The sequence below is a fragment of the Grus americana genome, chromosome Z (genome assembly GCF_028858705.1).
Source record: "Grus americana isolate bGruAme1 chromosome Z, bGruAme1.mat, whole genome shotgun sequence".
Classification (NCBI taxonomy): domain Eukaryota; kingdom Metazoa; phylum Chordata; class Aves; order Gruiformes; family Gruidae; genus Grus; species Grus americana.
The window spans coordinates 12,552,955-12,580,830 of record NC_072891.1 but is presented as its reverse complement, the minus strand read 5'-3'; the positions used below and the strand labels follow the sequence as shown (position 1 = coordinate 12,580,830).

Here is a 27,876-nt window from a genome sequence, read left to right as displayed (position 1 = left end):
TAGCTCTTGCAAGGGCCTGTCTGCCAGCAATTTACATATAAAACCCCACTAAAGATTAACAGCTGGGGTGTTTTCAGCCAGACTTGGAGATATTTGGAATTTTTTTGGTCATTGGCATTTTTCTGTATACCCCATGAACTTGCAGCGGGTTTGCAGCCAGCACAAAATGATGAGGGTGTAACTCCTAGCCGAGCCCTGGGTGGCTCTGGGGGGATGCTGGCTGTGGGCTGTGGTATTCAGCTCTCCAGGGCTGTTTATAGTAGTTGTGTGTTGGAGCTATTAAACTTGCATTTTTTTAAAAAAAAAATATTACTTTTGTTGTGCTTGTGTGCAGAAGACATGGTAAGGGAAAGGTTTTCTCTGTGATATTCATCTCATAGTGTAATAGGATGTGGTGCAGAAATGGAGCTTTCTAGAGGTGGTGTTTGCAGAGACGTAGGGAACTCGATGGCCTGTATACACTGAATCGACCGAGCAAACTGTGGGGAGATCCATGCAGAGGTCAGGGAAGGGATTTTTGTATTTACACTGGCATGGCTGGGAGCAGAATGTGGCCTTTGCAGTCCTTGGCTCTGCCTTGGTGCACTGGACTCCTATGCAGTGTTAACCCTCTTTTGTGTCATTTTTGTGGTTTCTGGCTGAGTTCTGAAGTTTACTGTTTTCTTTTAGGAAAAAAATGGAACATTGTATTGTTGTTCTGGGTTATATGCGGTCCTGGATGTCGATGCTTATTGTATTTTCAGAGGAATTTCATTTAAATCTGTATATTAATTTTGCTGCCCATCAGATTCACAGAAGTCTGGATCCTGCGAGCGTGTACCATGTAATTGACTTTGTGTGTGTGTGTTCTGTGTCAGGGGTGTCAGACATCTGGTGCCCGGGACACAGCAGTGTTGGCAGAATGTAAATATCTGTGTCTGTTGTAAAGGACAAATGTTTCTAGTGCTTCCAGCTTCTGAAGGTAACATTTGAGATAAGGCTTAAATGCAGTGCAGTTTTAGGTACTTATGAACTCTCCTCAGCTGCTTCCTCGAAGTGTTAACTCTTAATACTAACACATTAGTGGAGCTGATTTCAGTGACATTTAGTTTGTACCAGTGTTGCTCTGAGGTCATTTGTGTTCATTGTTGTTTTTCTGAATATGAATCAAGAACTTGCATATGCAAAGAAGATGACAAGTAAAAACCCAAAAATAACAGTAGTCCCAAAAATGCCATGTAGCATTTTCCCTGTGCAGTGGCATGGGATGCAACTGCAATTTTATTAGCGAAGTACCAAACTCTTTTTTCTGCAGCCTTCTTTTGACTGCAACCTGAAATAGTTTCACCAGTCCGCAGTTGCTCCATCCTTAATATTGTAACCCTGAAATTCAAGCTAGGAAGGAATTTGATGCCCTGTTCTGTGGGGCAGTAGAAGATAGTCTGGTCTAAGTAGTTCTCCTTATTGTTGCATATGTATGTGGTGTTTTCATTTAGATAGACTTGCTCTATGTGTTCATAGAATCATAGAATCATAGAATGGTTTGGGTTGGAAGGGACCTCAAAGATCATCTAGTTCCAACCCCCCTGCCATGGGCACATGGGCAGGGACACCCTCCACTAGACCACGTTGCTCAAAGCCCCATCCAACCTGGCCTTGAACACTTCCAGGGATGGGGCCTCCACAACCTCTCTGGGCAACCTGTTCCAGTGCCTCACCACTCTCACAGTGAAGAATTTCTTCCTAACATCTAATCTAAATCAACCCTCCTTCAGCTTGAACCCATTCCCCCTTGTCCTGTCACTACACTCCCTGATAAACAGTCCCTCTCCAGCTTTCCTGTAGGCCCCTTCAGGTAGTGGTAAGCCGCAATTAGATCTCCCCAGAGCCTTCTTTTCTCCAGGCTGAACAACCCCAACTCTCTCAGCCTGTCCTCATAAGAGAGGTGCTCCAGCCCTCTGATCAGCTTTGTGGCCTCCTCTGGACTCGCTCCAACAGCTCCATGTCATATAAATCAATGCTTTATCTGTAAAAAAACATATGACTCAAATCTTCTTTTGACTTACATCACAACAGATTGCTTTGAAATGCACAGCTGCACATGTGTATAAAATATCTACATGCTATCAATATTCTCCAAAATAAGAGCTGAGAAGATTTAGGGCCAAATACCCCAAAATTTCAACGGGATGTTGGCTCCTCAATAGACCTACAAGAGCCCTACGCAGCTGCCACCAAGCTGGGAAGTGCTGGACAGCTTTGGACCTTCCTGATGGCCAAAAGCCTGTTTCTGTGCTCTCATCCAGGGCCCTTTGGTGTTGCCTGGCCCTGAGCAGCTTGTCCATCTCCTTGTCCCATGGGGGCCCCCGCCCCGTGCCATTTCCCTCCCTACCGTGCCTCCTCAGGCCAGCCGGAAGGAGAAAACAACTTCTCACACCCTCTGGCTGCTTTTGCCAGGCAGGACTTTGCATTTTACTTTGCATTTGAATAGGAAGTTAGGTAATATTTTGTGGTCCATATTATAAAAATTTCATGGAGCTTTCTGGACTTCCAGTATCATAGGAGACTGTGCAGGATAATCCTTGTGGTCTCTGTTTATGACTGTAGCCTAAATAGTTAGGGAGACAAAAGGAGGCATCCCAGGGTGTGATTCCTGCTCCAAAACTCTTTTGTGTTATTATAATAACCAGGTTGCGGGCACAACATAAACAGTTTTTAGGGCAGGGACTCAGGACATCCTCTCCTTCCAAGTGAACGTCCTGAATTTTGGATTCTCTTTTGCACAGAGGAATACGGCTAAAAGAAGAAGTGACGGAGAGGGCTTAGACAGGAGCCCATCTGAAGGCTACTTATTTTCCTAGGAAAATAATGCTGGTGCGCATTTCTTTCCTCTTGCACAGAGGCTGCTGAACTTGCTGTCCATATCCTGGATGAACTCCCCAGCCTTTGTGCTGCTCAGAGGACGGACGCAGCCATCACATCCTCTTCTCACTGTGCTCAAAATCTGATCTCCGCTTTTTAAATGAAGGGGCTTATGAAGTTTTTTTCTCAGGAGATGTCAGGCCATGAATCACAGTTGGATGGGAGGCATTTCCTGGTTAGCAGTGTTGAGCCCCAGAAAGAGGCACATCCCAATGACTGAAAGATTCCCTTCGGGTGAGCTCTAGGTCTGTTAACTATTAGTGTGTTCAATTTTGGCACTTAATTAACTACCTGTGCTGCCTGGGAGCTGAGGCACTGACACCAGGCCATGCATTTTGCTCCAAGGAACCAAGCTCAGAGTCTCTTCTGTCTCCTTCTGAACTCCTGTTTCCCTCTAAACTCCTGGAAGGCTGAAAATCATGCTGAAAATCCTGAAAAACAGGAGGGATGGTTCTTCCTGTGTAGAGTACTAGGATATGTGAGAGCCAGGACTCCTGTGAGCAAAGCTAAGCTGTTAAAAGACTGCTTGAATACAGCATGGGACTCAGTGGAAGAGTTTCATCCTTGTCTATCTTGATTACAGCCTGATCTGCTCTCTCCTTGGGCAAATATATATATAGCTATATATATATATTTTAATACAGTTATAGCAGTGGGTTGTTCCTGGTGTAAGGCCAGAACTTCTATCATCAAAAGATGACTGTGACCACAGTTATATTGTTGAGATACTAGCAGTGAAAAATGCAATATTGGGTATAACCTGAGTGCTGTTAGGCCTGCTGGGAACTGGCAGCCACACACCTGAAAAATGGCCGTGAGATGTTAAATGACAGCCTGTGATAAAGACACTCGCACGCTCCAGGGAAGAAAACAACCCCTGGTTGTTGTGTGGAGGCAGCAGTAGGGATTTTAATTTGGATGCCCCAAGTAGAAACATTTTCAAAGGGGAAAGTACGCAAGATGACTTTCAACAGGAGCGTGGTTTGGATGGAGCAAGTGCATAGAAGGGAAAAACACCGTGTCCAGAGCAGGTCCCGCTGGGAAACGACCTGTTACTGTCCCCTAAGGCAGAGCAGGGCTGCCCTGCTCCTCCCCCCGGCAGGAACGGCTTGTGCATGGGAGCTCCGGGGAGGAGGTGGGCACCGGGGTGGGGGACACAGCCGAGGGGCCGGGGCTGGCACTAGGCACCGGGCGGGGGGACACGACAGTCCGGTGGTGTCCCCGGCTTTGCTCGCCTGTGCTCTCTGCCCTCCTCAGCGCTGTGGGACCCTGCGCGCCCCGGGGGCTCCCTGCGCGCTCCGCTTTGCGCCCCGAGGTCAGCGTTCCCGCCTGCGCGGCGCGGAGGCCGGTGCGCGGCGGGGCGCGGAGCGGGGCGGGGCGGCGGCGCGGGGGCCGTGCGTGGCCGCCTGCAGCCGCGCCCCGCGCCCGGGAGGCGGCGGCGCCGGCGAAGGTGCCTCCCCGCCGGCAGCAGCAGCAGCCGCAGCCGCCGCCACCACCGCCAGCGCGCAGCAGCTCCGCGGCGCGGTGCCGGCAGGTGATTAAGCGGATGAGCGGGCTGCGGGGGGCGGCCGGCGGGGATTAGCCGCGGCCGCCAGCTGCTGTGAAGAAGCTGAGCCCGGCGGAGGGACAGGAGACGCGGAGAGGTGCGCGGGGTGCGAGGGGCGCGGCGGCCGGAGCCGCAACTTGTGTCGGCGGCCGGAGCGGAGCGGGTGCGCGGCGGCCCCGGGGCGGGGTGGGGGGGGAGGACCGCGCTGCGGCTGCCAGGCGGCCCCGGGGGGAGGTCGGGCCGGGCGGCGGGTGCCGGGGGTGCCCCGTGAGACCCTCCGCGGCCCCGCTGCCGCACCGCCGGCGCTCGGCAGTCACCGGGACCCGGGCTGCGCGGTGGCGAGGGGTGCGGGGCGCCCCCCAACCTGGGCTGGGGGCTCCTGGCTCGGGGCTGGGCAGAAACTTTAGTTACGGTCTGGCACGAGGGTGTGCTTTCCCGTGGGGACAGGACTCCGTCCAGCACCACTGTACGGTTCGTTTGGAGAAAACCTTTACAACTCAAGTCACAAAATGCTTTCCTGTGTAGGACACAGGAACACCAGATTTTTAAAATGAAAGTGCTGCTGAAAGCCTTGCAGAGGAGCTTCGCTTGGCAAGCTTGCCTGCTGAAGGCTTTCAATAAAGAAAATATATTGTCTTCCAACTGGATGCAAAAAATAGAGCTGAATTGTCACTTCCTAAATCTATCATGATTTCTGGCTTTCAGTTAGGAGAGCTTTTGGTGGCGTTCAAGTGCCACAGCCATCATGTTCTCTAAATATCTCCTAATCCTCAAGCAAACAAAGTCTGCTGGTGTTTAGTGGGTTTTGTACATGTAGGGCATAAGTGTACTTCATTCTAACTTCATATTTATTTTATGTTGGTACAAATTCAATGCTTCTGCTCAGCCCTGCGTTTTGGCAGGGTCCTCTCTTGCAGCGGAACTGGGGGGACCTTCTAAATGAAGCTAACAAGTAAAATATGCTTTGAAATGGAGTGCAGATGGGAAGCGTCTTAAGTATTGTGTTGCACAACAGTGTGCTCTCTGTGTGTGCCATGCAGCTCGCAAAACTCTAGGTTTTATGAATGCATTCACAATCTGAACTGGACCTTGCGTTGTTCAGAAATATCACGTATTAATGTCTTGAACAGCAGCAGTTCTGATGAGAAAGGTTAATTCATCTCTCTTCCGACAGTACGTTTGATGCCTGACACCTCTGGTCAGCGTGTTTGTTAGAAACGTGTATTGCATGTGTCCTAAGTTTTTAATTCCAAAATATTCTCCAGTTGTTGAATAAGAAGAGTAACTGGTGTTTGGTGGCTCAGGTGGGCGGTGTCTTAACTTTTCTAGAGCTGTTTTGTGAGTTACGCAGCTGTCAATGGCATCCTAAAGCATTATTCTGGATTGCCATTTCATACTGTTGGATAGTAATAGACTTAAAGTAGCACCTTTGTCAGTAGAAATTGAGGTTCTCTACCCCAATTTCTTTACCCCCACATCTTGCCTGTTCTTCATGGTAGGGAGTGTCTCTTTGGCTCCATCTCCTGGCTCAAAAAGAGGGTCCCCCTTCATGGAGGGGGTATGGAGACATGGGAAGGCATTGGGTGGTACTGGGAAAAGGTGGGTGAGAAAGGTGATGAAGGCTTCTTCTTGGACTTGAACTGTGATCTTGGGTCCTGTTATAGCAGGGTACCTCCAGCTTCCAACTGGAGTGGGAATTAGGTCCTCATATTTTTCATGGGAAGAGAGCTTGTCTCCTGTGTTACTTTTTCTTATGTCTTGGAAAGATTTTTGACGTAGCGACTAAAGATTATCATGGTATTTAGAAAATCATAATTTAGTATTTCCTTCCTTGCATGGATCTGCTGGAAAGGTTAGTCATCTTGCCTGATATATCTCTGTGCGTGATCTTTTGGTGGAAATGTGTTAATGATATATCCTTTATGTCATGATTTTTCTGCATGGTCAGGAAAGTGTCTTGCCTGCAAATTATTAATCCACTTGAAATAGAAAACCTGTGGTGGTAAGGAAGGATGTTGCTGTGATTTTGCAGATGTATGACTATGCATGGACTTTGAGCAGCAAGAATCCTATTCTGCAAGCACAGTGAGATGGCAGGATCCTTCCTTTGTGGAGGATCTTCTGTATGCCCTGTCTTTAGTGGAGAACAACTTCCTTCAAGTGCAGAAAAACAGGAGGAAAAGAGTGTAGAACCAGGGTGCCTGTCCTACCCATGACAGCCAGACTTCCGTATTTACCCACCGTACCCCAAAGGGAAAGGAGAAGGTGGCAGACTTTGTTCTGACACTGATCATCAGTCCTTGAGATGATGTTGCGAGGAGCAGGGCAATAAGGTCTCTGAAGCTGTCAGGTATGTGAAATTGCAAAGATCTCTTTTATTACTGTATAGATATCCTATGTATTCCAGCAAATACCAAACAGACTTAGGTATGTCAGTGCCATTTAATGCTTCATTATTACTGTTTAAAGTATGACAAATGATGTGGGCTTAGGATAAGAACTGACAAAGACAGCATGGTGTGGTGTGGGTGCTACCTTTTTTTTTTTTTTAATTATTTGTGTGTCACTCTCAGTTGAAGTGGATATAGACCTACCTATGGACACTAGATTTTTCTGCCCTAGTGCAGTGTTCCCTGTTTGCACACAGAGATGTTCCTCCTTACACACGCAGTCTGGCAGCAGGGGAGCCCTGGAAGAGGACAGCCTCTGGCGGGCTGTGGTGGCCCAGCACTTCTCTCCGGTCATGCAGAACCTCTCCCTTGAGGCTGAACATTGGTGGAGCTAACTGAAAACATGTTATGTCTACAGAGTCCAGTGCAGAGGGAGAAAAAGATGCTTCTCAGCAGATTTGCTCTGTATATCTTCTGAAGTCTGCGCCTAGCTGTTTACCGTGCTTTGTGCCTGCTACGACCACAAAGCCACCACCAGCCCTCCAAGGCTGAGCTGAATTATTTTCTGACTTACATAGCACCAAGAGACACATCAGCTACAAGAGATTCCAGCTGCAAAACGTGTGTGTGCAGCGTGTCTTGTTCAGATGTTATTTCCTTAATAAAACTGGTTCGTTTGGCGTAAAGAGTTGTTGGCTGGTTTGGGTGTTGGGTTTCCCCCCCCTCCCTCCTTCTAGCCCTGGGATACAACAGTCAAGTTCTGTTCTGTAAGTTAATTTAAGGTACAGTCCACAGTCCTGGTAGAGCTGTGATTGCAGACAACTTGAGATGGTAGCCCCTTTGACACGTGTGGGTAGAAATGGATGCTTTAGTGGGTACTGCGTGTTCGCAAAAGACAGCAGAAAGGCAGCAGCCCTTGAAGAATGCTTCCCAGGATTTCACTGGGGAGCTGCCTACAGCCAGCCTTGTGAAAATGCTGGCTGCAAGGACTCTAGCAAAATTCGAGTTGTCTGCATATGCTCCAGCTTCACACATAAACTTGTGCACACGTGCTTTCAGTCACTGCAGGCTGAGACACATTTCTTCAGAGTCCTGTCACTTTTATTCTTCCCCCTCCTCCAGACCTTGCCCCATGCTAGCAGTCACTCCTCAGGAGGGGTTTGTTTTGCAGCCAAGCCTGTGCTGCCTGCGAGGTGGTACACAATCCGAGGAGTAGGATTTGGTACCTGGTGGACGGGAAGCATTTTCCTTGTCATCAGAATGCCATCGCTTCTGGAGTAAATGCACTCAGTGTTTTACTAGGCTAAAGACTTGTAACAGCCTGAGACTGCTAATGAGGAATAATGCATTCAGTTAAAATACACAGTGGAATTCCATTATTGTAGACCAAAACGTAGTAAATGACTGAGAGCTTAACCCAGGATTCAGGAAAAATGTTGCTGTTTTTGCGGAGTGCTCTGTGAACGTCGATAGTGATCAGTGATTGAAGTCGCTTGTCACTTGAGCCAAAAGCTGGCTGAGGTCCTGGTCCATTTTCCAGAGTTGTGGAGAACTGGGGTGTGTAGAAACACTTGGGCTTCAGGACCCAGCCTCGGTCCATCAGGTGTCCCAGAGGTCCATCTCCAGGGCTTCTGGTTGTGGGAAGGTGGTTGTAGCACTCTGGGTTGTCTCAGCACAGGGCCAGCTCAGGTCACGTAGATCCCAAGAGCATTGGGGGAATGTGGCTCCGCTGCTCCTAGACCTGCATGGGGTGCAGCGTGGCTGTGTTTGCTTAGCCCTGTGCTAGAGTGAGCTGGCCCAGGCATGCCAGCTTTGGAGCATGTCATACCCATGCCATGTTTTAATAGTTCATATGTAACTCTCCTGACAATGGGTGATGGACAAAACCTAATTTTATGTAAATCTAATGTAAATCTGAAACCTCAGGGGAACACTGGAAGGGGAAGGCTGTTTGCATAGCTGCCAGCATTGCCTTCTGGAGATTTAGGTACTCATTGGCATAGTTCACTTGGTTTGTACCTCAGCATCTCAAGCACTTTCTACAGCATGGAGAAGCTCTTGGCTCCAGATGAATTCTGCTGGAGCTGAAGATTTGTAGTAACTTGCAGAATTTGACCTTTTGTCTCAAGAAACTGTGGCGTGGCTTCCAAGTACTACTGTGAGTATGTACAAAATAGATGGGGAATGTATCTGTAAATCCCTGCAGCTGCTGGTGAGCCGGGAGAGCAGCGGGGCAGCGTCGATGTTGCTGACAAAGGAGTTGCAGAGAGAAGCAGGAATCTCACCCTACTGAACAGGAAGGAAACACATTTTCAAGTTCTTGTCCGTAATCCAGGATGGTCAAGAATACCTTGGTGGGTTGTTCACAGATGATCTCGCAGATCGAGGAGGGAGTAACGATACCAGGCAAAAGATCTTTGTCCTATGTCTTTCAACACTGACCTTCCTCTTTTGGGGACAGGATGTTTTGCGATGTGGGCTGATCCAGTTATAGCTCTTAAGCTCTTCTAGGTCAAAGCTGAAAGAGCAGAGGGGAGGAGGAGGATGCAGCAGCCAAAGCAAAAAGCTATGGAGATCCTTAAACACACTGACATGTAGGAAACAGCTTTTAAAAGAGCTGTTTAAAATATGAATGAGCGTGAGATGTAAATGACTTGCTAAGAGGCCAGCTTCCAGAGACAGGATAAGCATAGGGGACTGCTTGGCTTGCACTGGATATTCGTCGGATTGGCTGAAGTTTCTGGCTCTTTCCCAGATTCTTTAATGTGAAAATATTTATTGAAAGTGACTTCTTGATTCCATGAGTCTTGACCAGTGACCTAGGGATAAGTGTGATTTGCTGAGCTGATACTCATGCCTTTCTGGATTTGAGTACAGAATGGATTTGTTTGTTAACTAAGTGGCATCTCCGGTGTAAACTCTCCATTGCTTGGTTGATGATGAGCCAACTGATAAGAAATTGGGGAAAGTTGCTTTCTTCAGCAAAGGGAAGTTATTTCTTGTAGATCTCCTGGGAAGAAGTCTGTGAAGGATGTAGAAATGCTGTCTGTGTGAAGTTACCTCATCTTTTTTATGTAGTTCATGAAACAAGGGTGAAAAAAGTAAAATGGTTTTGGTAGGAACCACCAGGTACCACCTGCCTAACAAGACCCAACAGTGATGCAAGAGGTCTTGAAGACTTAAAACTGTGCAGCCTTGTCGAATTCGCTGTGCTGGTGTCTGAATAGCAGAGTAGGGAGGAAAGAGTGAGAAAGGGCTTGGGAATGGGATGCTTCTCTTGGGAGGTGGACATGTCTGTGAGAAGCAGCAACAGAAAAACTCCGCAAAGTGTCTGCTGGAAGGGGAAGTGAGCTGAGGTAGGTAGGTTGTGTCTTGTAGAGAAAGCACGTGTGTGTCCATGCAGCAGCATCTTCTGGCTGCTTGAGGTGTCACTGGGCTCTTTCACGGGAGCTCGGAAGTTATGGGGCTTCAAAGGGAAAGCTCTCTTCAGGCTGCTGTCTCCAGCTGGACTTAAGTGAAATTATTTGTGATTTACACCAGTCTGCAGGAATGTGGCTGTTCTCCCCTAGCTTTAGGCTCTGTGTTAAAGTTTGGATAAAGGCATACAGTGCCTCATGTCTTCTCAAGTCCAGCAGCTGCAATCCTTTTAAAGTGTTACTTTCACTTAAAAACCATGAAGGTCCTTCAGTGCAGCTTCTAAAGCAGAAGTGTAGATCGGCCAAGATGGTTTCTGAAGTTATCCTCCAGGGGAGAAACTTCTAAAGAAGCCGCCACTCAGCTGTGGTACTTGAGCAGCCTTCCGGAAACAGCTGTTGGGGATGCAGAAAGCTGAACTGGAATCTAGTTGATGGCTGAAAAGTTATTTTTGCCATTAAAACTAAAATTTAAGAGAGTCCAGCTGCCTGCAAAGTGCAGCAGCTGGCTTGAGCAGCCAGGGCACTCCTGGAGGAATGGAGGAAAATATGTTTTATATTGTCTTCCATGAGCCCAGCTGCCCTTTAAAAACAAACATGAAGACGGCCAAAGGCAGTTGTTTGTGTTGCAGGTGAATCGCGAGAGAGCACTTGGGGGATGTGGGGCCGCGTCCTGGTAGTTTTAAGGACACTTGATAGAACTGCTGATAATTTAATTCAGATCTCAAAAGCTATTATATAAAAGCAGTTTCAACTCTGCAATCCCATTGCTTAGCAAAGCTTCCTGCCAGTGCTTAGTTAAGAGTAGGAAATTGTTGTCTTTGGTGTTGCCATGAAGACTTTCTGAATTCTGCCTAATGAGTGGGATGTCGGGTGTACTAGTCCCAAAGTTGCAGCAAAGTGAAAGCAACAGATTGTGGTCAGGGAATAGAGGGAAACTGATAATTTCTGTTTCTATAAACTTTTGACTAATGACTCCTTTTATTCTTAAGGCTAGAAAGTTAAAGTCTTACCTAGTGACCTAAAAATACTGTACATTTTGTCGTAAGGTTTGAAGCTTGAGTGGAGTACAGCAACCACACAAAATGTACACATGAAGCTCCTCTGTGGGCAAAATAATTGGTGGGGAAAAAAAATAACCCAGAACAAACTAGTAGTGCTGTTTGTGGCTTTTCTAAATCTAAGGTGGCAGTGGGATGGTGGATTCACAGAAGAAAAACACATAGGGGTAGTCTTCCTTCCTTGCACATACACTGTAGTAGTAGCAGTTGTGCATGGAAGTCATTTGGAGTCTAGTTTCTATTTGTCCTGCTACGCAGGCATTTTAAAACTTTGCTGTTCAGATGGTACAGAAGGCATAAAGATCTATACATCTCTACTGCAACATCTGGAAAAGGTATTTGTATATAAATATCTGAGCAGGATGGTTTTGTGTTGTATTTCCAGGCACCCTCTGCCTCATCTCACTTCCGATGCGGCACTCCTGCACTCGTCTCACGCTCGCTCGACTGTCTGCAGAAACACTGTCTCGAAGGGTCATGTCAAAAGCATCAGTCATGGGTTTTTATAGTGATTGACATTAATTAGCCTCTATGTTTTCCTTGTCTCCCCCCATCCCCTTTTTAACTTCATGTTTTTCCTTTGAAACAGAGATTAATTTGGAGTAGCAAGATTGTAAACTGCCCTTGTTTGAACCTGCCTGCACTGTTAATTTTATTGGGCAATGTGGAGGAATAGTAGGGGAATTCAGCCATGATAGTGAATTGCTTGCTATCACAGTGATGGTTTTTAAAGCCTTCAGCCGTAACTATCTCAGTCTCTTCCCTCCAAAGCACCAACCTTCTCCTTTCCTTTAGAAGTGTTTCTTTTCTACTCACAGTAATTTCAAGAAAACTTCTGTGCTCTTCTCCAGCCTCACTTCATCATCTTCCTTGGACTTGTTTTGGGCATAACCTCAAGTTTTCTGGGGAAAAGTCATCCCCTTTTCACTGTATAGTGACTCGTGAGGCCTATCTGTATCCGAAGTAGCTTTTACTGTGTGCCAGTAGCGTGTCTGGGCTTCCCATGCATTTAAACGTCATGTCCCTCTGGTGACAGCACAAAACCTGGTGGCAGGTGAGGGAAGGTCTGGGAGGTTCTAGGGTAGTGGTGCAGGTCTTGCATCTTGGTTGGTGGGCTCATTGAGCTGTATATGGTGAGGAGGTGTGTTACCAGCTTTGGATGTCTCACATGGTTGCCTTTGTTTTGGGCTATCTCAGGCAACCATGCTCTAGATTTTTGTGCACTGAACAATCAGCCTCCTGCCTAATTTTTTATTTTGGCAAGCTCTGCTTGATGGTGGATACAAGCCTCTTTTCAAGGTCCAGCATAAACCTCTTTATGGCTGGTTCATACTGCTTTATGTTTCCTTTTCCCCTCCAAAGAGAGCTTTCGTTTTGCTCCAGTAGCAAAGCCAACATCTTTTTGTCTCATGAGAGAGGTCATCCTGCTGACCTTTTCTTGCACTATTCCAGTTTTCACTTAACCTTTCTTGAACTCAGTAACCTGAAATTGCACATTGTTCCAGCTGAAACCTTACTGGTGTCTTGTGTATTTTCCCATTCCTCACTGAGACCTCAGGCAACATCTGGCTTTTTTACACTCTTGCCATGAGCTGCTAAACCACCGAAGTCTTTCTCTTTCTATGTCACTTCCAATTGTTGAGCTCCCAAGCTGCAGAACATATTTCTTTAATCCCAAAGTGCATGACTGTGCTTCACTTTACTACAAGCTGTACCTCCTGTCAGTTGTTTTAGTCCTCAAATGTTCTGAATAAACAACTGCCCGTCCTCTGAGTTGACAGACTTTCCCAGCTATCTAAGTCTGTAGATTTCATTTGCACTCCCCTACTTTCCCTATCAAGGGAATTAGCGGAATTGCTAGATAAGATTGTCCCAAGGCAAATCTTTTAGGAAATCTGTTTATAGTTTGTCTTTCTCACCAGGATTTCAACATCTGCACAAGCTGCTCTTCTGGCTTTTGGGAGGTGGAGCTTGGTTTGGCTCTAACATCTGTCCTAAACAGTAAACAGGATGGATCGTGGAGCTGGGCTGGTGGGTGATCCACACGCAGGCAAGCACTGCTTGTCCAGGGGGTTGGCAACGAGCAGACATGTGTCAGAGCCATAATGTTAACTATTTCTTCTTGGACAGTGAAAAATGGCTTTGTATTCTGGTCTGTTATTATCAATACTTAACAGTTCCTGGAGAACGTTTTTGTTCATCTTAAAAAAAAAAAGAAAGAAAATTAGAGAAAAATTATAGATACATGAAACTGATGATTTGAATGTAAAGTGAGGATGACATTTTTAATTTATGCTCTTAGCTGTAGGAATGACCAGAGCTGAAAATTATCAATGCTGTCAGCTGCAAGCATTGAAGGCATTACTGAAATAATATTGTCACCGTCTCGCTTATCTGAGTGTGTTATCTGGCAGAAATGGTCTTGAAAACCTTCATCTGTGTTCTCCTCTATGGCTAGTGCCAGAAGACCAGACTAGATCATCTCTGTGGGCCTCGCCCAAGCCCAGTTCCAGTTGGCAGGGGAGTACCATGGTCTCCTAGAGCTTTGAGCAAGAAGTGCAACCCTTTTTAAAACCAGCAAATATACCACGTGGGTCATTGTGTGTGTGTGTATAGGCTGAATTTTGAAGCACACATTGTATATGCTTAAAATGGCCAATAATCTGAATTATTAATGGAGAACGGAACAGATCTAGGGCATTAGCTTTTTAAGTTTCATGAACATACGTGTGTCAGAGAGAGAAGGCTGTACTCTAGCATGATACTCAGAAAAATCAGTGTGTGAGGAAGGTAAAGTACTCCAAATCCACTCAGCTGCTATGTTTCCTTTGTTCAGTAGCTTTAAAGCTCACCTGGAGAATTCTAGCAGGTAAGATGAGCAAATAAGCCATTCCTCATGGCTTGGTGGGGGATTAGAAACTCGGTGGCATCTGTGAGACGTTCAGCTGAGGCAACGAGACTCCAGACTACGCTGGTTTCAAAACCAACAGCATTTGCTGTCCAACGACAAAAATCCACGTGACAGTTTGGTCTGTGTGTGCGTACAAGAGACGCGTTAGAGTTTTGTCCTTGTATTAATGTGTGGAGGAGGAGTATGCATTCAACTGATGTTTTTCTGTTAAAGTATCACCTAAAGGTACGATTTTAATTTTTTTTTTTTTTTTTAAATGCCTGGCATCTGCTCCCTGCTGCTGATCTGCACATCTTTGCTTATCGGGATGCCAACCTTAGTTCACAGAGTCTCTGTTGAAGTCATGAAAAAGCCATATTATTGGGTAATTACTATTTAGCCATTTGTGTATCAGTCTTTCAGTGTACAGTTTTCTTTTTTATTTTAATGGCTCTTACATCTGTAGAAGCTGATCCATTTAAGTCACATGGTAGAGGGGTTTTGTCACTTAGTTAAAAAATTTTTCTGCTTGAGGTCCAATTACTTTCCACAACAGCGTGGAAAGCCCCACTTCTCAGCAAGGGTTATTTAAGGGAACGCTTGTACTTTGGGTGGCCAGCATAAGAGGCTTAGAGTTGCAGCCTTAGATCTGCTGAACCATGAAGCTTGTGCAAAAAATCCTTCCCAAGCAGCGAGCCAGTTTTTGTTCTGCCTCCTGGATGCAGCTGGGGTGTAAATGGTGATGGGAAGAGGAAAGGCTGGGTGGGGATGATTGCACCAGTCTGCGTGAGACCTCTGGCACTGTCCCCATTTTTGGTTCTGGTGCTTTCTCCTATCTATTGGAGCCGATTTTCAAGACCTCGCTACTACAGCTGTGGCATTGCATGGGTTGCATAGTTGCATACCAGCCCGGGAGTGTTAAACAGAGTTATAATGGATTTTTATTTTGACCCTGTGACTTAAAACAAACTTTCTAACATGTTGTTGTGGCTCACGTGTTGTCACTTTACAGCACTTGCAGTTTCAAAACAGATGACTGAAATTGCAGTGGTTTTTAAGAGCACACTTGCTTTCTCCCCAAGGTCTTCCTCCTCCTGACATGGTTCCCTTCCCCAGTGCCTCCAGTCCCGCGGGGACCCAGGACGTCTCTCTGCACATGCGATGCCTCTGTTCCCCAGAGTCTCCACTACAGAGCTGCTGCTCAAGAATCAAATATTTCAAATATTTACATTGCCGCAAATGAGTTTCCCATGTCGTTAGTCTAAGCTTGGGTGATGTTAATGGTTGCGTTGCAGCACATGAGGAAGAGGCGGCAAAACTGAAGATGAGCAGCGGAAACATTGAATTTGTCTTATCGTGCTGAGATTTATAGTGTTTGCTGTCTTGTATCTTAGCCTCATTTAAAGTACACACTTAGGCATGGCTTGTTGATATAAAGCATGCCAAATCTCTATCGCTGAATTTACGGGTGAGACACAGGGCCAAAGTTCTGTCTTAGCTCCTGTATAGGATTTTCCTTTAATAAGGATAGTGGAGCAATGGCTTATTGGGACTTTGGGGCCAGATCCTCTCCTAGAATAAATAAAGCTAAGCTCATTTACAGCAATTGAGCATTAATCTCTATAAGACTTTTCTGAAGATATATTGCAGTGAACGTAATGAGGAAGAGAGCTCATTATTTTCCAAGAGAAGTGACAGATGAGAGCGCATTTCCACTGCGCAATTACCATCACTCTTTAATCACATCACTGAAAACGTCTAGTGGCCACTGCAATGGCAGTATTTGTGAATGGAAGCTGGATGTATTCAAAACAGTACGAGTCGGGCAATTTTCCTTTCTTGCAGTAAATCTTGCCAAATACCTAATTTTCAAAGATTAAGACTCTTGAAGCGCAGAGCTGAGGTTATGATTGGCTGGAGGACATTCACGGCTCAGTAATGAAACACTGATGTATAAAATGGTAATTGATCCCGGGAGCACCGCGAGCGCTGAGCCAGATCACCTTATGTGCAGATTCCAGCACGGCTACAGAAACTATACAAATGTTGGCACAGAGGGTTAAATGTGACATTAACTAACTGCATTCTGCAGAGATGGTACTAGAATGAAATACACGGTGTTCAAAATTTTGAGGGTGGTTCATTGGAGACGTGGTTTTCCAAGAAGGTCTAAACTTTATGCATTTGTTTCACACATGCAGCTAGAGGTGGTTTCTTTCCTAGAAAGGACTGCTGTGATTTATTGGTAAGTCCAAGCCTGACCAGTCCCCAAAAAGTCCCTTTGGAAGTTAATGATATTTTTTATGCACCTATAGATGTTACGTTAGTAGTGCAGACCCTTTTAAGCATATTGCTTTCTGAGAGAAACTTTTTGTGTGTGAGTGTCAAAAAGGCTGCGGTCCAAAATAATAAAAATAATCCCCACCCTGCTGCTGTTTTTAGACATTTGCCTTTGGCCTGTATGACTCCTCTCTCCATGAAATCCTAACAAAACTGGTTCTGTGTGGGCAGTTAAGCAAGCAAGACGTAGCAGTTGTGACGATGGATGTCGTGCCCATAGGTACGCTGTGGGACTGTGATGGAGCTCTTCTGTGGTTTCTGGTCTACCTGGAGTAATGGTGGCTCTCTGTCCCCACGGGCTGCTTTAATTGCAGGTTTGGGGCTTCCCATGTTTGTTGGCTTGTATGGAGATTATGCGGAGTCCTTTCTTTTCAAGGAGGGTCCCTTGAAAAGACTCTTTTTTTTGGGGGGGTGGGTGGGATAGCATCTATGGGGTTTATATGGAGGCACCTAAACTCTGCATGTCTTAATCCTTCCTAATACAGAGGCTGTATGAGAGTGTGCTCACTGCAGACTGGACCCCAGGGTACCTCTGCCATATTCCCCAGCGGTGCTCACAAAATAGTTCTTCAGCTCTTCCAAGGCAGTAAAAATCACCAGTGTAGGCAGGGCAGACATCCTGCATCAAAAACTTGGAGAAGTTGAAGCTGGAGTAGTAGCCAGCCCCTGGTGCGGGAGCAAGCAGCCTGCCGGGGGGCAATTAGCTAATTAGCTAATCTTTGCTCCACCATTTCTCTGTGCCACTCTGGAGAAAACAAAACAGAGCAAAACTGTCTTTGCCTGTGGAGTGTTTAACTGAAAGCAATCGCCTTGTAATGGTAATTTTGGAAAACGCGCAGGTAAATCGGTCAGTTTTTAGAGGGGTGAAGCTGTTCAATTCCCAGAAAACGGAGGCATCAGTCCCAGTCACCGTGTCCGCCCACTGGGGTCACGTTGTTGCCAGTTGGGTGGTAGAAATTCCTGATGGATGAAGCCACAGACTATTTTTCAAGCTGCTGGGTAGTCTCGGAGATGGGCTGCAGGATCTTCTTCTCTTCATTTCTTTCAACAATTGCCTATTGTGTCTGAAAACAATTGCTCAGTTCTTCATCTTAACTATGGCAGGACTGTAAATTAGACTACTTTTTTCTTTTTTTTTTTTTTTTCTTTCTTCATTGCCGAATCTTAAATCCGGTGTAAGTTGGCAGTTCTGCCTCCTCTGCTGGGTTTGAGATCCTGCACTTGCATCTGTGTTGGGTTTGGGAAATGTGGTGATGCGGCTTAGCATCAGCCTGGTGAGGTTGAGTGAAGGTGTGATGGGGTGGCACGAACGTGCTTGTCCACTCGCTCAAGATCCAACAAACTCCATTGGCATGGGATGACAACGGGAGCACTGAGTCTTTGTGCACTTTTAGACGTTTTGTGAAATTACAAGGTGGTGCTGCTGCTGTGGGGTGCCTGTCTATCCAGCATATAACACAACCCATAAATGCAGAATCCTGAGCTCCTGCTGGTTCAGGTAGTAAGTGTTAGATGCTGCTGCAGAGTTTCACAGTGGTCTGAGTGTTGCTTATATCGTTTTAGCCTAACCTCACAGGGAAATGGGGGATTTAATACGCTGCAAGTACCTCCAGTGTCCTGTGGAGCTGTTTAATAATTTATATTTATGAGCGCAATTGGAAACACAATGGTTACCGTAAGTGCAGTAGATCTTCAGTTAATCAGTGTGCCTTCAGCAAGCCCTGGAAGCCCACGTGCAGAGCGAGTGATGACACAAATTAAAATCCCGCTTTTGAAGGCAGGTGGGGATGCGGAGATGCAGCTGGGCAGGTTGGTAGAGCTCTCCCTGGTTTCTGAGCTGCTGGATTGCAACCCCCGTTAAAAAAAAGCAAATGGCAAGAAATGTTTGCTTTGGTTTGATTCTTAATCCCCCTGTATTTTTTCATTACAACTGTTGACTGTGGGTTTTTGCATTACTCGGTTTGGACAGGAGTTAGCAAACGAGTGTCTCACTGGCTCTCCCTTTCCTGTTCTGCCTCACTACATTGCAGTGTTTGCGTTATAAACATCCCAAGATGATGTTTAAATCCAAATAAACAGAGTTGTCATGGCAATTAAAAGGAAATTGGGGAAGCACTTTTGTTGTTCTTATATAATGCCTTGTACGATGCCATTTTCATAGAGACTTCAAGTATGGGTGGGATAATATAATTCTTTTTAGAAAAAATAATGAAATCTGAGTTTGGTGAATAACCACCTAGTGGTGATGGAGTAAAATCATTGCAAGTATTTTACTTGCAGCCTTTTGGTACCTTGTGGCCTCCGAGAGCTCCAGGTGCCCTGGGCAGGGCAGAGCAGGCTCCAAGGTTTCCCTGTACATTTGTTTTGGGCTTTTTTGGCTTGTTTGTTGTTTGGTTTTTTTCCCCTCTCCAGACTGTGCCTTTTGCTGTGTGATTTGTGGCGGGTCGCTTCTAGTCTCTCTGATTGCCGCTCAGTGAATGTGCAAAGAATCGCTGTTTTCTCCTGACGGCACTGTGGCCATCACCAGCTGACAGATGCTCGTGAGGTTAGGTCAGTGGTGCTCCAGTGCCAGATGATTGTAGTTAAAAAATATTTATATCTGGATAGAGCTTTTTTTTTTTCTTTGGGTATTGATTGATTGACTTTTAGCTGAAGCCAGTACATTTTTTGGACAGATGAAAACCAGATTTTTTGTGAGAATTCTTCTTGTGTCTGTTTGCTTTAAGAATGCTTTTAATACTTGGCTAAAAGGAATTTAATCGGTTTTTTGGTTTTTTTTTCCTTCAGAAGATGATCATTTTATAGCATGTTGTACATTAAAGTTAATACAGGTATTCGGAGTGTATGAAAGGTTTTTTGCATATACATTTTTAACCCAAAATACCTTACATGCCAACAATGCCATCAGCTCATTCTCTCCCTTTACTTTGTTCTCAGATCATTTCAGTTCCTTAATCTTTTACAGACGTACTTTCTTAAAAGCAGGATTGTAAGTCAATTGTTCATATTATAGTTCTATTTTCTTGAACAAATCTTATCTCAGCACAAGTACATTAAATGTAAACTCGGCAAATGCAAAGTATAAGTAGTAATTAACGACAAGTGTTTTACTGCAGACATCATAGAAATAAAGTACATTTGTATTTTGGAATTTCTCATAAAATTTGAACATGGGCTAATTACAGAAAGTATTGGAAGGATTTTAATATGAAGGGGAGAAACACTAAATGTGCAGCTAAATTTGGGAAAATGCAAAATTGAAAAAGATGTGGTCATCATCATCTGTTAGCAGCATACCTCCACAAGGATTATCAGGGGCTTAATGCTGAAGTCACTTGATAAAATTTGTTGTGTGGCAGGCAAAAGGTCAGAATAGATAATTACAGTGGTCTCTTCTGGCCTTAAAAGCTATGAATTGGGTAGTGGCAGCCATGTGTTTCCAGCAGTATAGGACACAAAATGCAGAAAGTCCTTATTCTGAAGAGTTTGCAATCCAAACAAGATAGATACAGGATAAACAGGATGTGCCAGAGAACTCCAGAGAGGAAATGACTGGGATGTGGTTGTTTGTGAAAATGTAGTCTTTGAGAGAGCACTGTAGATTTATAACCTCTGGGCATCGTGTAAGAAAGGAGCAGAGAGGAGGACTTTGAATGGGTGGAATAGTGCATAGAGGAAAAAATGATGAAAGGCATTTTATACATTGGGAAAAGAGGGGAATGGAAAAAGTCCACAAGGATGGGCCAGTCAGTGTCCTCACTGGTGGAGGAGAGAAAAATGAATAAAGGCTGCTTGTCTTTAAATACAGCTGACTCAATCTGGACTTTCAAGGCAAAGCTGCTGAGCGAGAGTTATTCGTACCCGAAGGTGTCTGTGGTCCCGTGGTGTCTGGTACCCAGGCTGGTGATGATGCTGAGCTTTGGTCTGCTCCTCCACTCAACCCAGCTCCTTCAGGCAGGGCTGAGTGTGGGTTCAGACTCTGCAAGTACACAAGTCCTCTTACCTCTTAGCAAGGGAAAAGATGGAAGGGGCAACCGTCTGCCCTGAGAATGGAAGTGGGTTAGGGACTGGGTTTTTGGCTCTTTCGAGCCTGAGCATCTGAGGTTGTGACCCCAAACCTAGGCTGTGGCAACCAACTCTGGGAATCCCCATTCAAAACAATTTCTTCTCCATCCATTTTGATATTAAGGATGTAAACTGAGGAAAAGACATGGCCTCTTCTAAGTGATTACAGATCTACTATGACAGCTACTAAGTGTGAGCAGCGCGTTCAGTGCTGGCATGCCTTCTCTCTCTTGCCAGCACATGCTGTTGCAGGTATGCGTGAATAGGAACCTGCTTTGTAGATGCAGTTGTGGGTTTGTGTGCAAAGATCAGACCCATGTGCATGACCAGGTGTGAACCTGACAGGGATCACTTGCCTCACTGGGACCTCTGGACAGAATTACTGTCTGAGTAGTAAAGACTATTACAGTCTATATTGTTTTGTTTAAAATCTCTTTTTAAATGTCAGAGATTCCACATGATTGATTCTTTTTTCCATGTGCAGTAAAAGCATTTTAAAACCAGTTTAAAATATCATCCATATTAATTTAACTGTATGGATGCATTTTTAAAAAGTATTGAGAGCAAAGAAAGGAGGCTTTGGGAGCATGCCATTTGCTGGCTCCCATCAAATGCCAAAATTTGTTAGCAGATGAGGCTTTTGGATATCTTCTTGGCGGTCAGGGGGTTCAGAGTGGTTTCTGCCTTACAGTGCAGGATGTGAGATTCCTCTGGGTGCTGTAAATCTCTCACATTTGCAGAGGGATGGATTGCTTTAACTGGAAGAGATGAGCAGCAATACAGGCACGCCTCCCCCCACCTCCTTTCTCCTCCAGGCGTGGAAGACCTGCATGTCGTGGGCCACTTGCAGAGATGGAAGAAATTGCAGGGACAGCCAGGAGCAGGTAGGCACGAGCTCTGTGACCGTGATGGGAGGCTGGTGAGAGCTCCCCGGGGTGATGGCCAGAAGATAATTTTGAGACACCATAGTAGTGAGGATGTGGGCCACTTAGCAAATACTCATGAGAAACCACTCCAAAAAAGTAAGTGTGTGCATGTGCATGCAGGGGAGGTTTAGGTAGATAGCTCCTGAGGGTAGTCTGTGAGCTCTGCCTTGTGTCTCCAGCAACAGTCTGCACTTGAGGTGAATCATTGGGACCAAAAGACATATGATCTGTGCTGTGACTTTTTGGCTGCTCTCCTCTCTTGCTGCATGTTGGCACCATGAGAGGGACCCTATCCACATAGCATTTATTTGGTTGTTGGCCTGTACCAAAATTGATGAAATTCCAGCCATTACTCATCATAACTACTAAATTATTTCCCCAGATATTTTTTTCACCCATTCAAAGAAATTAAATACTGCATTATTCATGTTTTTTTGCCCTCATTGCAATTGACAGTATGGTTATCTAGTACCTGCTGATCTTTTGAAGTTCTGCGCCCTGAAAGACCTCATAGTTGAAGTGCTGACTCGATCTTAATCCAAAGTTTTGGATCAAGGTCCCATTGCATTGCTCCCTTGTGCACGGGTTGGAACCTGTGTTTCTGTGGGACATGGGGCAAGTGCATGGTGAGGATGCTGCTGGCAGCAAGAGCGATGCGGGTTCCGCTTCTCCTCCGGCTGCCAGCTGCTTGGCAGAAGAAGCAGAAGTCAAGGAGTAAGCCAAAACAGGGCCTAAATTGTCCTCAAAGCACTGGAGAAGATCGATGGCCTGATTATCGATCCCTAGCTAAAGGGAAAGCATCTGTCTTTACTTGGCAAGGCAAAAGTCCCATGAAACTGGTCAGATCAATCTGTCTGCTTTTTGCTAGAAAAGCAAAATTCAAATGAGACTCGTTATCTGCATGGTTTGTATATTTAAGAGTTGCGTTAATTATCCTCATTAGCTTCATTTCTTGAAAGAAATGCTCTTGATCTTACCCCTTGTGCCAGAAATACAATCTGGAACGAGTCTGTGAAAATAAATAACACATTGATAAGGTTCAGTCAACGACTTCTGAATGCTCTGGTTTGGTAGCATCTGTCACTGTGACCATTCCTGTCTTGCCTGGTTGGGACCCTTCAGATGATCTTTCTTGGACTTCAGCTGGTAGGAGCTATCGTTTTAAAAAGCAGTTCATGTGATTAAGAGCTATTGCTGTCTCTGATAATATTCGGTGCAGCTTACACTTGTCAGACACTGGAATCTATTTACTGAATTCTTTTCAGACAAGTCGTTTTTGGCACTTTGCAAAGTTTCCTTCCATGTGTCCTCACTGGCTGAATGCTAATTTATTCAGAAAGGCTCGGCTCCAAATGTATGAGACAGTATTTTCAGTGTTTCCTACTGTCTGGACAGCGCTGTGTTTGGAGAATTCATGCCTTCTCTCTCCTTCGTGCCCTTAATTTCCTTCATTAAACATGTGATGATGTGACACAGACTATATACTTACATTAAATGACACTGTATTGTAACAGGAAAATGGATCTCCATTGATAGCCTCTCTGTGGAGAAACACCCGATAAGCTCATTGTATCAGTACAATAAATATAGTCAAAGTGCCTTTGACAAATGACATCTCTGAATTTTCTAGTCCTTAGTGGTTCCTCTGGCCTGGAGGATACAATAAATTAGCTGATGTCAGCTGAATTGTCCTAAATATTCTGATTATTTCTGATGTCTGAACCAGTAGCAGAGACAGAGGAAAATTGTAGAAAGAAACAGATAGAAATTATAGGGTATGCAAGAAGAGAGATTATCAGGTCTGAAGGGCAGTTGTTTCCATTTAGTCTGACCTTGTGCATAAAAAGAAGCTGTAGACCTTCTTGAATGACATTTGAACCATGTAACCGCTTAGTTACATGGAGTGGGATTTTGTTCTCCCTTAGTTCGAACACCATAAGCAGCTCAGATATGCGTCTGTGTGGCTCTCAGCATCACAGTACCTGATTGTTCGTGGCGGATTAACGAGATGTAGAAATTAAACTGGGGGAGTGTGATTGATCTCCTTTACCATCTAGGAAATGAGGTGCTGAGTCCCCTGCTCCCCTACCCGTGGAAACTGCTTAGTTTGAGCAAGAGTCACACCAAAATATGTTGTAAGCACCAAAAAAGTGCTCGTATGCTCTGCCAGCAGGGAGCTCTGCCTTTTCCTAGCACCAGGCATCCTTTACAGGATAACTTACCCATATAGCCTGGATTCAGTCTATGTTTTCCAGGGCATCTCAGCTGCTTTGCAGCACACGCTCGATACCAGTGCCCTCGTGGTTGGGTCAGGAAGCTCGGTGCTGATCTCATGCCTGGACCTGCTGTTGTAATTCATGAACTGCATGTTCTTAGACCTAATTCCCCGCAGGTCTGATCGGTGAGGTGATCTCTGGGTGTGCCGACCAGTCATGCACGTATGCGCAAGAGGAACTGTGTGCAGGTGAGCTCTTGTGGCCGCTCTTTAATTAAAAAAAAAAAAAATGTTTGAAGGAGGTCATGCCTGGCTTACTGTGGAGTAGCTCTGTGGTTGGGGCACTTCCTCAGGGACAGCTACATGGGAGGTTGTTGTTAAAGCCTGAATCCAAATGTTTTCCATTTTGTAGCGTAGATTTTGCTTTTTTATGAGAGGGAAGCTATCCTATTAATGAGCTGTTGATGTTCCTTTGTTGCATCTGATCTGACTCATGCTTCCTCAGCCCGTGTCGAGACCTTTGTCAATAAAGGTTTTCTTGGCAAAGGCAAGATCTTATTTCTTAGGAATTGAGTCATTTGGATCAGTTAGGATATGGAGCAAACCAAAGCTTTTGAATTTAAGGAACTCCTGCAAAGGTGTCTTGTTTTTCACTGGGTGATATCTTAGCCAGGTAACGTGTTACTAAATCTGTCTTTTGGGTTTGGTAATCCTTGTGAGATCCTACTAGTCAACCAGGTTTGAGTTTGAAGGAAAACAGGCAATTAAGTGGGGAGGCATTGGTTTCACATGTCTACCACAAAGAACTGGTTGAAGTCCTCCCAGTAAATTACAGCTTGCAGGAGGCAGTGATTCATCTTTGCAAGCACAACAAGTGGGAGAGCACTTATTTGATTAAAGCAATATTCAAGCCTGTTTGCACACTTATTATTTTCCTGTAGAAGCTCAGGAACAGATTAGCACATGGTGTTTCTCCTGAATCCTCCAGAGAACCCTTTCAGAGGGAAACAGGAATGTCATGTTTCTTCTCCCTTTCCCTTGGTTGTGGCTATGCTTTCTCACACTACCCTTGTGCTGCTGCCAGTGCTCTTGTGGATGCATGGTCAAACAGGTCAACCGTGCAATGCCATTGAAAACAAATCCTGCTTGCTACACCCCCAGGTTGGTTTTTCATAGAATAGTCCAGGTTGGAAGGGACCTCGAAAGATCATCTGGTCCAACCTTTCATGGGAAAGGGAGCCTAGATGAGATTGTCTAGCACCCTGCCCAATAACATCTTGGAACCTTCCAGTGATGAGGATTCTACCACATCCCTGGGGACGATGTAATTTTTAATTGCATCACTTCCCTGGCTTCCTGTTGGAGCTTTTGCATGCACCCTGGTCCTGGCACACGGATAGGAGTGAAAAGCATGTATGCACAGCACCATGGTGGCACTGATTAAGGTTGTCGTAATCCTGCTTCTGCTGTCAGCTCTGCCATGGAGTTCCTGTATGGCCTGGGGCAGTACCTTAATCCCATCACAGGTTTCTCCATGGCACAATGGGGATAATGCAGGTGACCTGTGTGGTGCACGAGGATGCACTGAGCTTTAGGTAATCCAGTTTAGCATGTGGATTAATAAGAAATGAGAGCCGAGCCCAGTTTGTTGGTGAAATACTTGTTTGTTTCTCATCTCCTCCTGGCTCCGGCACCATCAGGGAGTCTGTGTGGGGGGGGGGGGGGTGCACTGATATCGCTTCCCAGTGGAGGGAACGGTGAAACCTGAAGCAGCCTGGGCTGTGAATTACATCCCTATGGGGGACCCAAGGCACAAGCTTGTTTGAATGGTGTGCACTGGTAAGAAGGACATTACAGAAACCCTACATGACCATGAAAGTAAGTGTGACTGTTGTGAAAATAGCCACAACAAATTGGATTAAACTTAAGAGGAGACTGCTCTTATTCACTGCTTAGTGATGAGCAAAGTGAATTTTGGCCTGTGAATATCATGATGTGATTTATTAGTAATCACTTCCATACTGTTTCTCATCTATAGATCTTAAGTGGCAATTAGTATGAAGGCGAGAAAGTATTATTCTTATTTTATTGAGGCACAAAGACATCAAATGACCTGCTGCAGGGCATTTCATGAGTCAGTGGTAGGGTTGGGCATAATGCCTGCTTTGAGGAGGATAATTTTTGTACGATTGGTTTGTGTCTGCCGGTGCCAGTTGTGTATGTGATTTGGTTAATAATTGTGAACAAGACTTGAAATTTTATGGACTTGTTCACTGATGGTGAGTCAGAGTGTTGCCAGGTGTTGTGGTTTAACCCGGCCAGCAGCTAAAACAACCACACAGCCATTTGCTCGCTCCCCTCACCCAGTGGGATGGGGGAAAGTATCAGGAAAAAAAAAAAAGAAGGTAGAACTCATGGGTTGAGATAAAGACAGTTTAATAGGACAGAAGAGCAAGATTTTGTTCTTATTATTAATTATTTATTGTTATTACTACTACTACTACCAAAACAAGTGATGCACAGCACAGTTGCTCACCACCCGCAGACTACCAGTGCCCAGCTAGTTCCCAAGACATGGTCCAGCCCGTGGCCGACTTCCCCCAAATTATATATGGAGCATGACGTCATATGGTATGGAATATCCCTTTGGCTGGTTTGGGTCAGCTGTCCCAGCTGTGTTCCCTCTCAGCTCCTTGTGCACCCCAGCCTCCTTACTGGCAGGGCAGTACAAGAAGCTGAAAAGTCCTTGACTTGGTGTAAACATTGCCTAGCAACAACGAAAACATCACTGCTTATCAACATATTATTCTCATCCTAAACCCAGAACACAGCACTAAAGCAGCTACTAGGAAGAAGAATTAACTCTATCCCAGCCAAAACCAGGACATCAGGACTTGCTGACAGTAGAGGCTAATTCATGCTAATCTGTAGGTTTGGTATAATTTAATCCAATTCATCTTGAGTAACATGTTTTAAAATTCCAGTGCTCATTTCTGTTGCTGTGTTTAACGAATAGATACCTGCACGTTATAATGGGAAATAGAAAACCCACTTCAACCCTTAACAGCTCTGGAGGTGTCCTAGCTGTTGCTAGTCTGCTGCTTTCTCGAAGCATGCAGCTTATACTGGAGCTGGTTTTCCTCCTTGTCCAATTAAGCCAGCTAATTAAATCTCCCTTTTTAGTCATAGCCTGCATTTTTAATCCTGTAACTGAGCTCAGCCTGCCAGAGGAAGTTCTCTGCATTTCTCAACACAGCGGATCCCTAGTAAACATGGCATTAAATCCAATCCCATGCTGCTTCTCTGTACTCATCTGTCTTTTCTTGACCTGGTACTTCTATGCTGGTGCTAATGGTTATTTTATTTAAATGTCAGATGCACTGTTATTATACTTTTAGCTCAAAGTACAGGGAGGGTTTTTTAAGTGTTAGATGTAGTTACATCTACTTGATATTTAGAGTACAAGCACAAAGATGTTTTGACTGAAGCTGCCTAGACCTAGTTTGACAATCAAATAAAAAGCTCAAGGTTTCAGGAGTGAAATGGCAACATCTCTTCAGCAATACTAAGCGGTTCCTCGCTTCTGTATTCATTGCATGTCCTTTGTTTGATGGTGGAAGCTTTTAAATCAGCCATTGCGTCTTACCTGAAGGATGTTTTGCAGTTGCCGAGTGTAGGTGTAGGGGATGACAAGGAGCTGAACTGAAGAACTTGCAGCCCTGTGGGACTTTACACGGTGATGTGTAATGACTTTGATATACCAAACAAAATTTGAAGGCACTACAAATAATCCTTCACTTCAGGGGTAAAGAAATTACACACATGACTTCCCATTTGAATGTTCACCTTGAATTCTGGTACAGAAATGGGGAAGAGCAAGGACTTCTGAACTGTTTCCTTCTCCATACCTGTAACATCTCCTTATGCAAGCTGCTTTTGGAACTAGATTAAAATAATTCTTTACTGGTTTCATTTTCAGCTGAATATGCTGTGTGAGAGGGGCAAAGCTGTACACAAGAGACTGCTTAAACGGAGATGTGCAAGAAAACCCATGCAATATTTGGATTGCTTTCTAACACTTGAAAATGAAGACTCAGATTCCTTAGTTCTTACTCGAGCTCTTTGCGCA

The 27,876-nt window shown here is 45.1% G+C and overlaps 1 protein-coding gene across 7 annotated transcripts in view; it reads left to right on the top strand.

The window, feature by feature from the left end:
* The window catches only part of PDZD2 (PDZ domain containing 2), a 208,383-nt gene that overhangs the window by 82,283 nt on the left and 98,224 nt on the right, over positions 1–27,876 (top strand). The window contains exons 1-2 of one of the 7 annotated variants that reach the window (XM_054811170.1): positions 4,235–4,544; positions 6,480–6,797. The exons of 4 other annotated variants lie outside the window; for them this stretch is intronic. Coding sequence is in view for 1 of the 3 variants with exons in the window: in XM_054811166.1 (XP_054667141.1) it covers positions 23,965–23,996 (32 nt within the window). In the remaining 2 variants the exon portion in view is untranslated. Of the gene's footprint in view, positions 1–4,234; positions 4,545–6,479; positions 6,798–23,924; positions 23,997–27,876 lie in introns of those variants that run through there. 2 more of the 7 variants (XM_054811166.1, XM_054811169.1) reach the window with 2 other exon arrangements.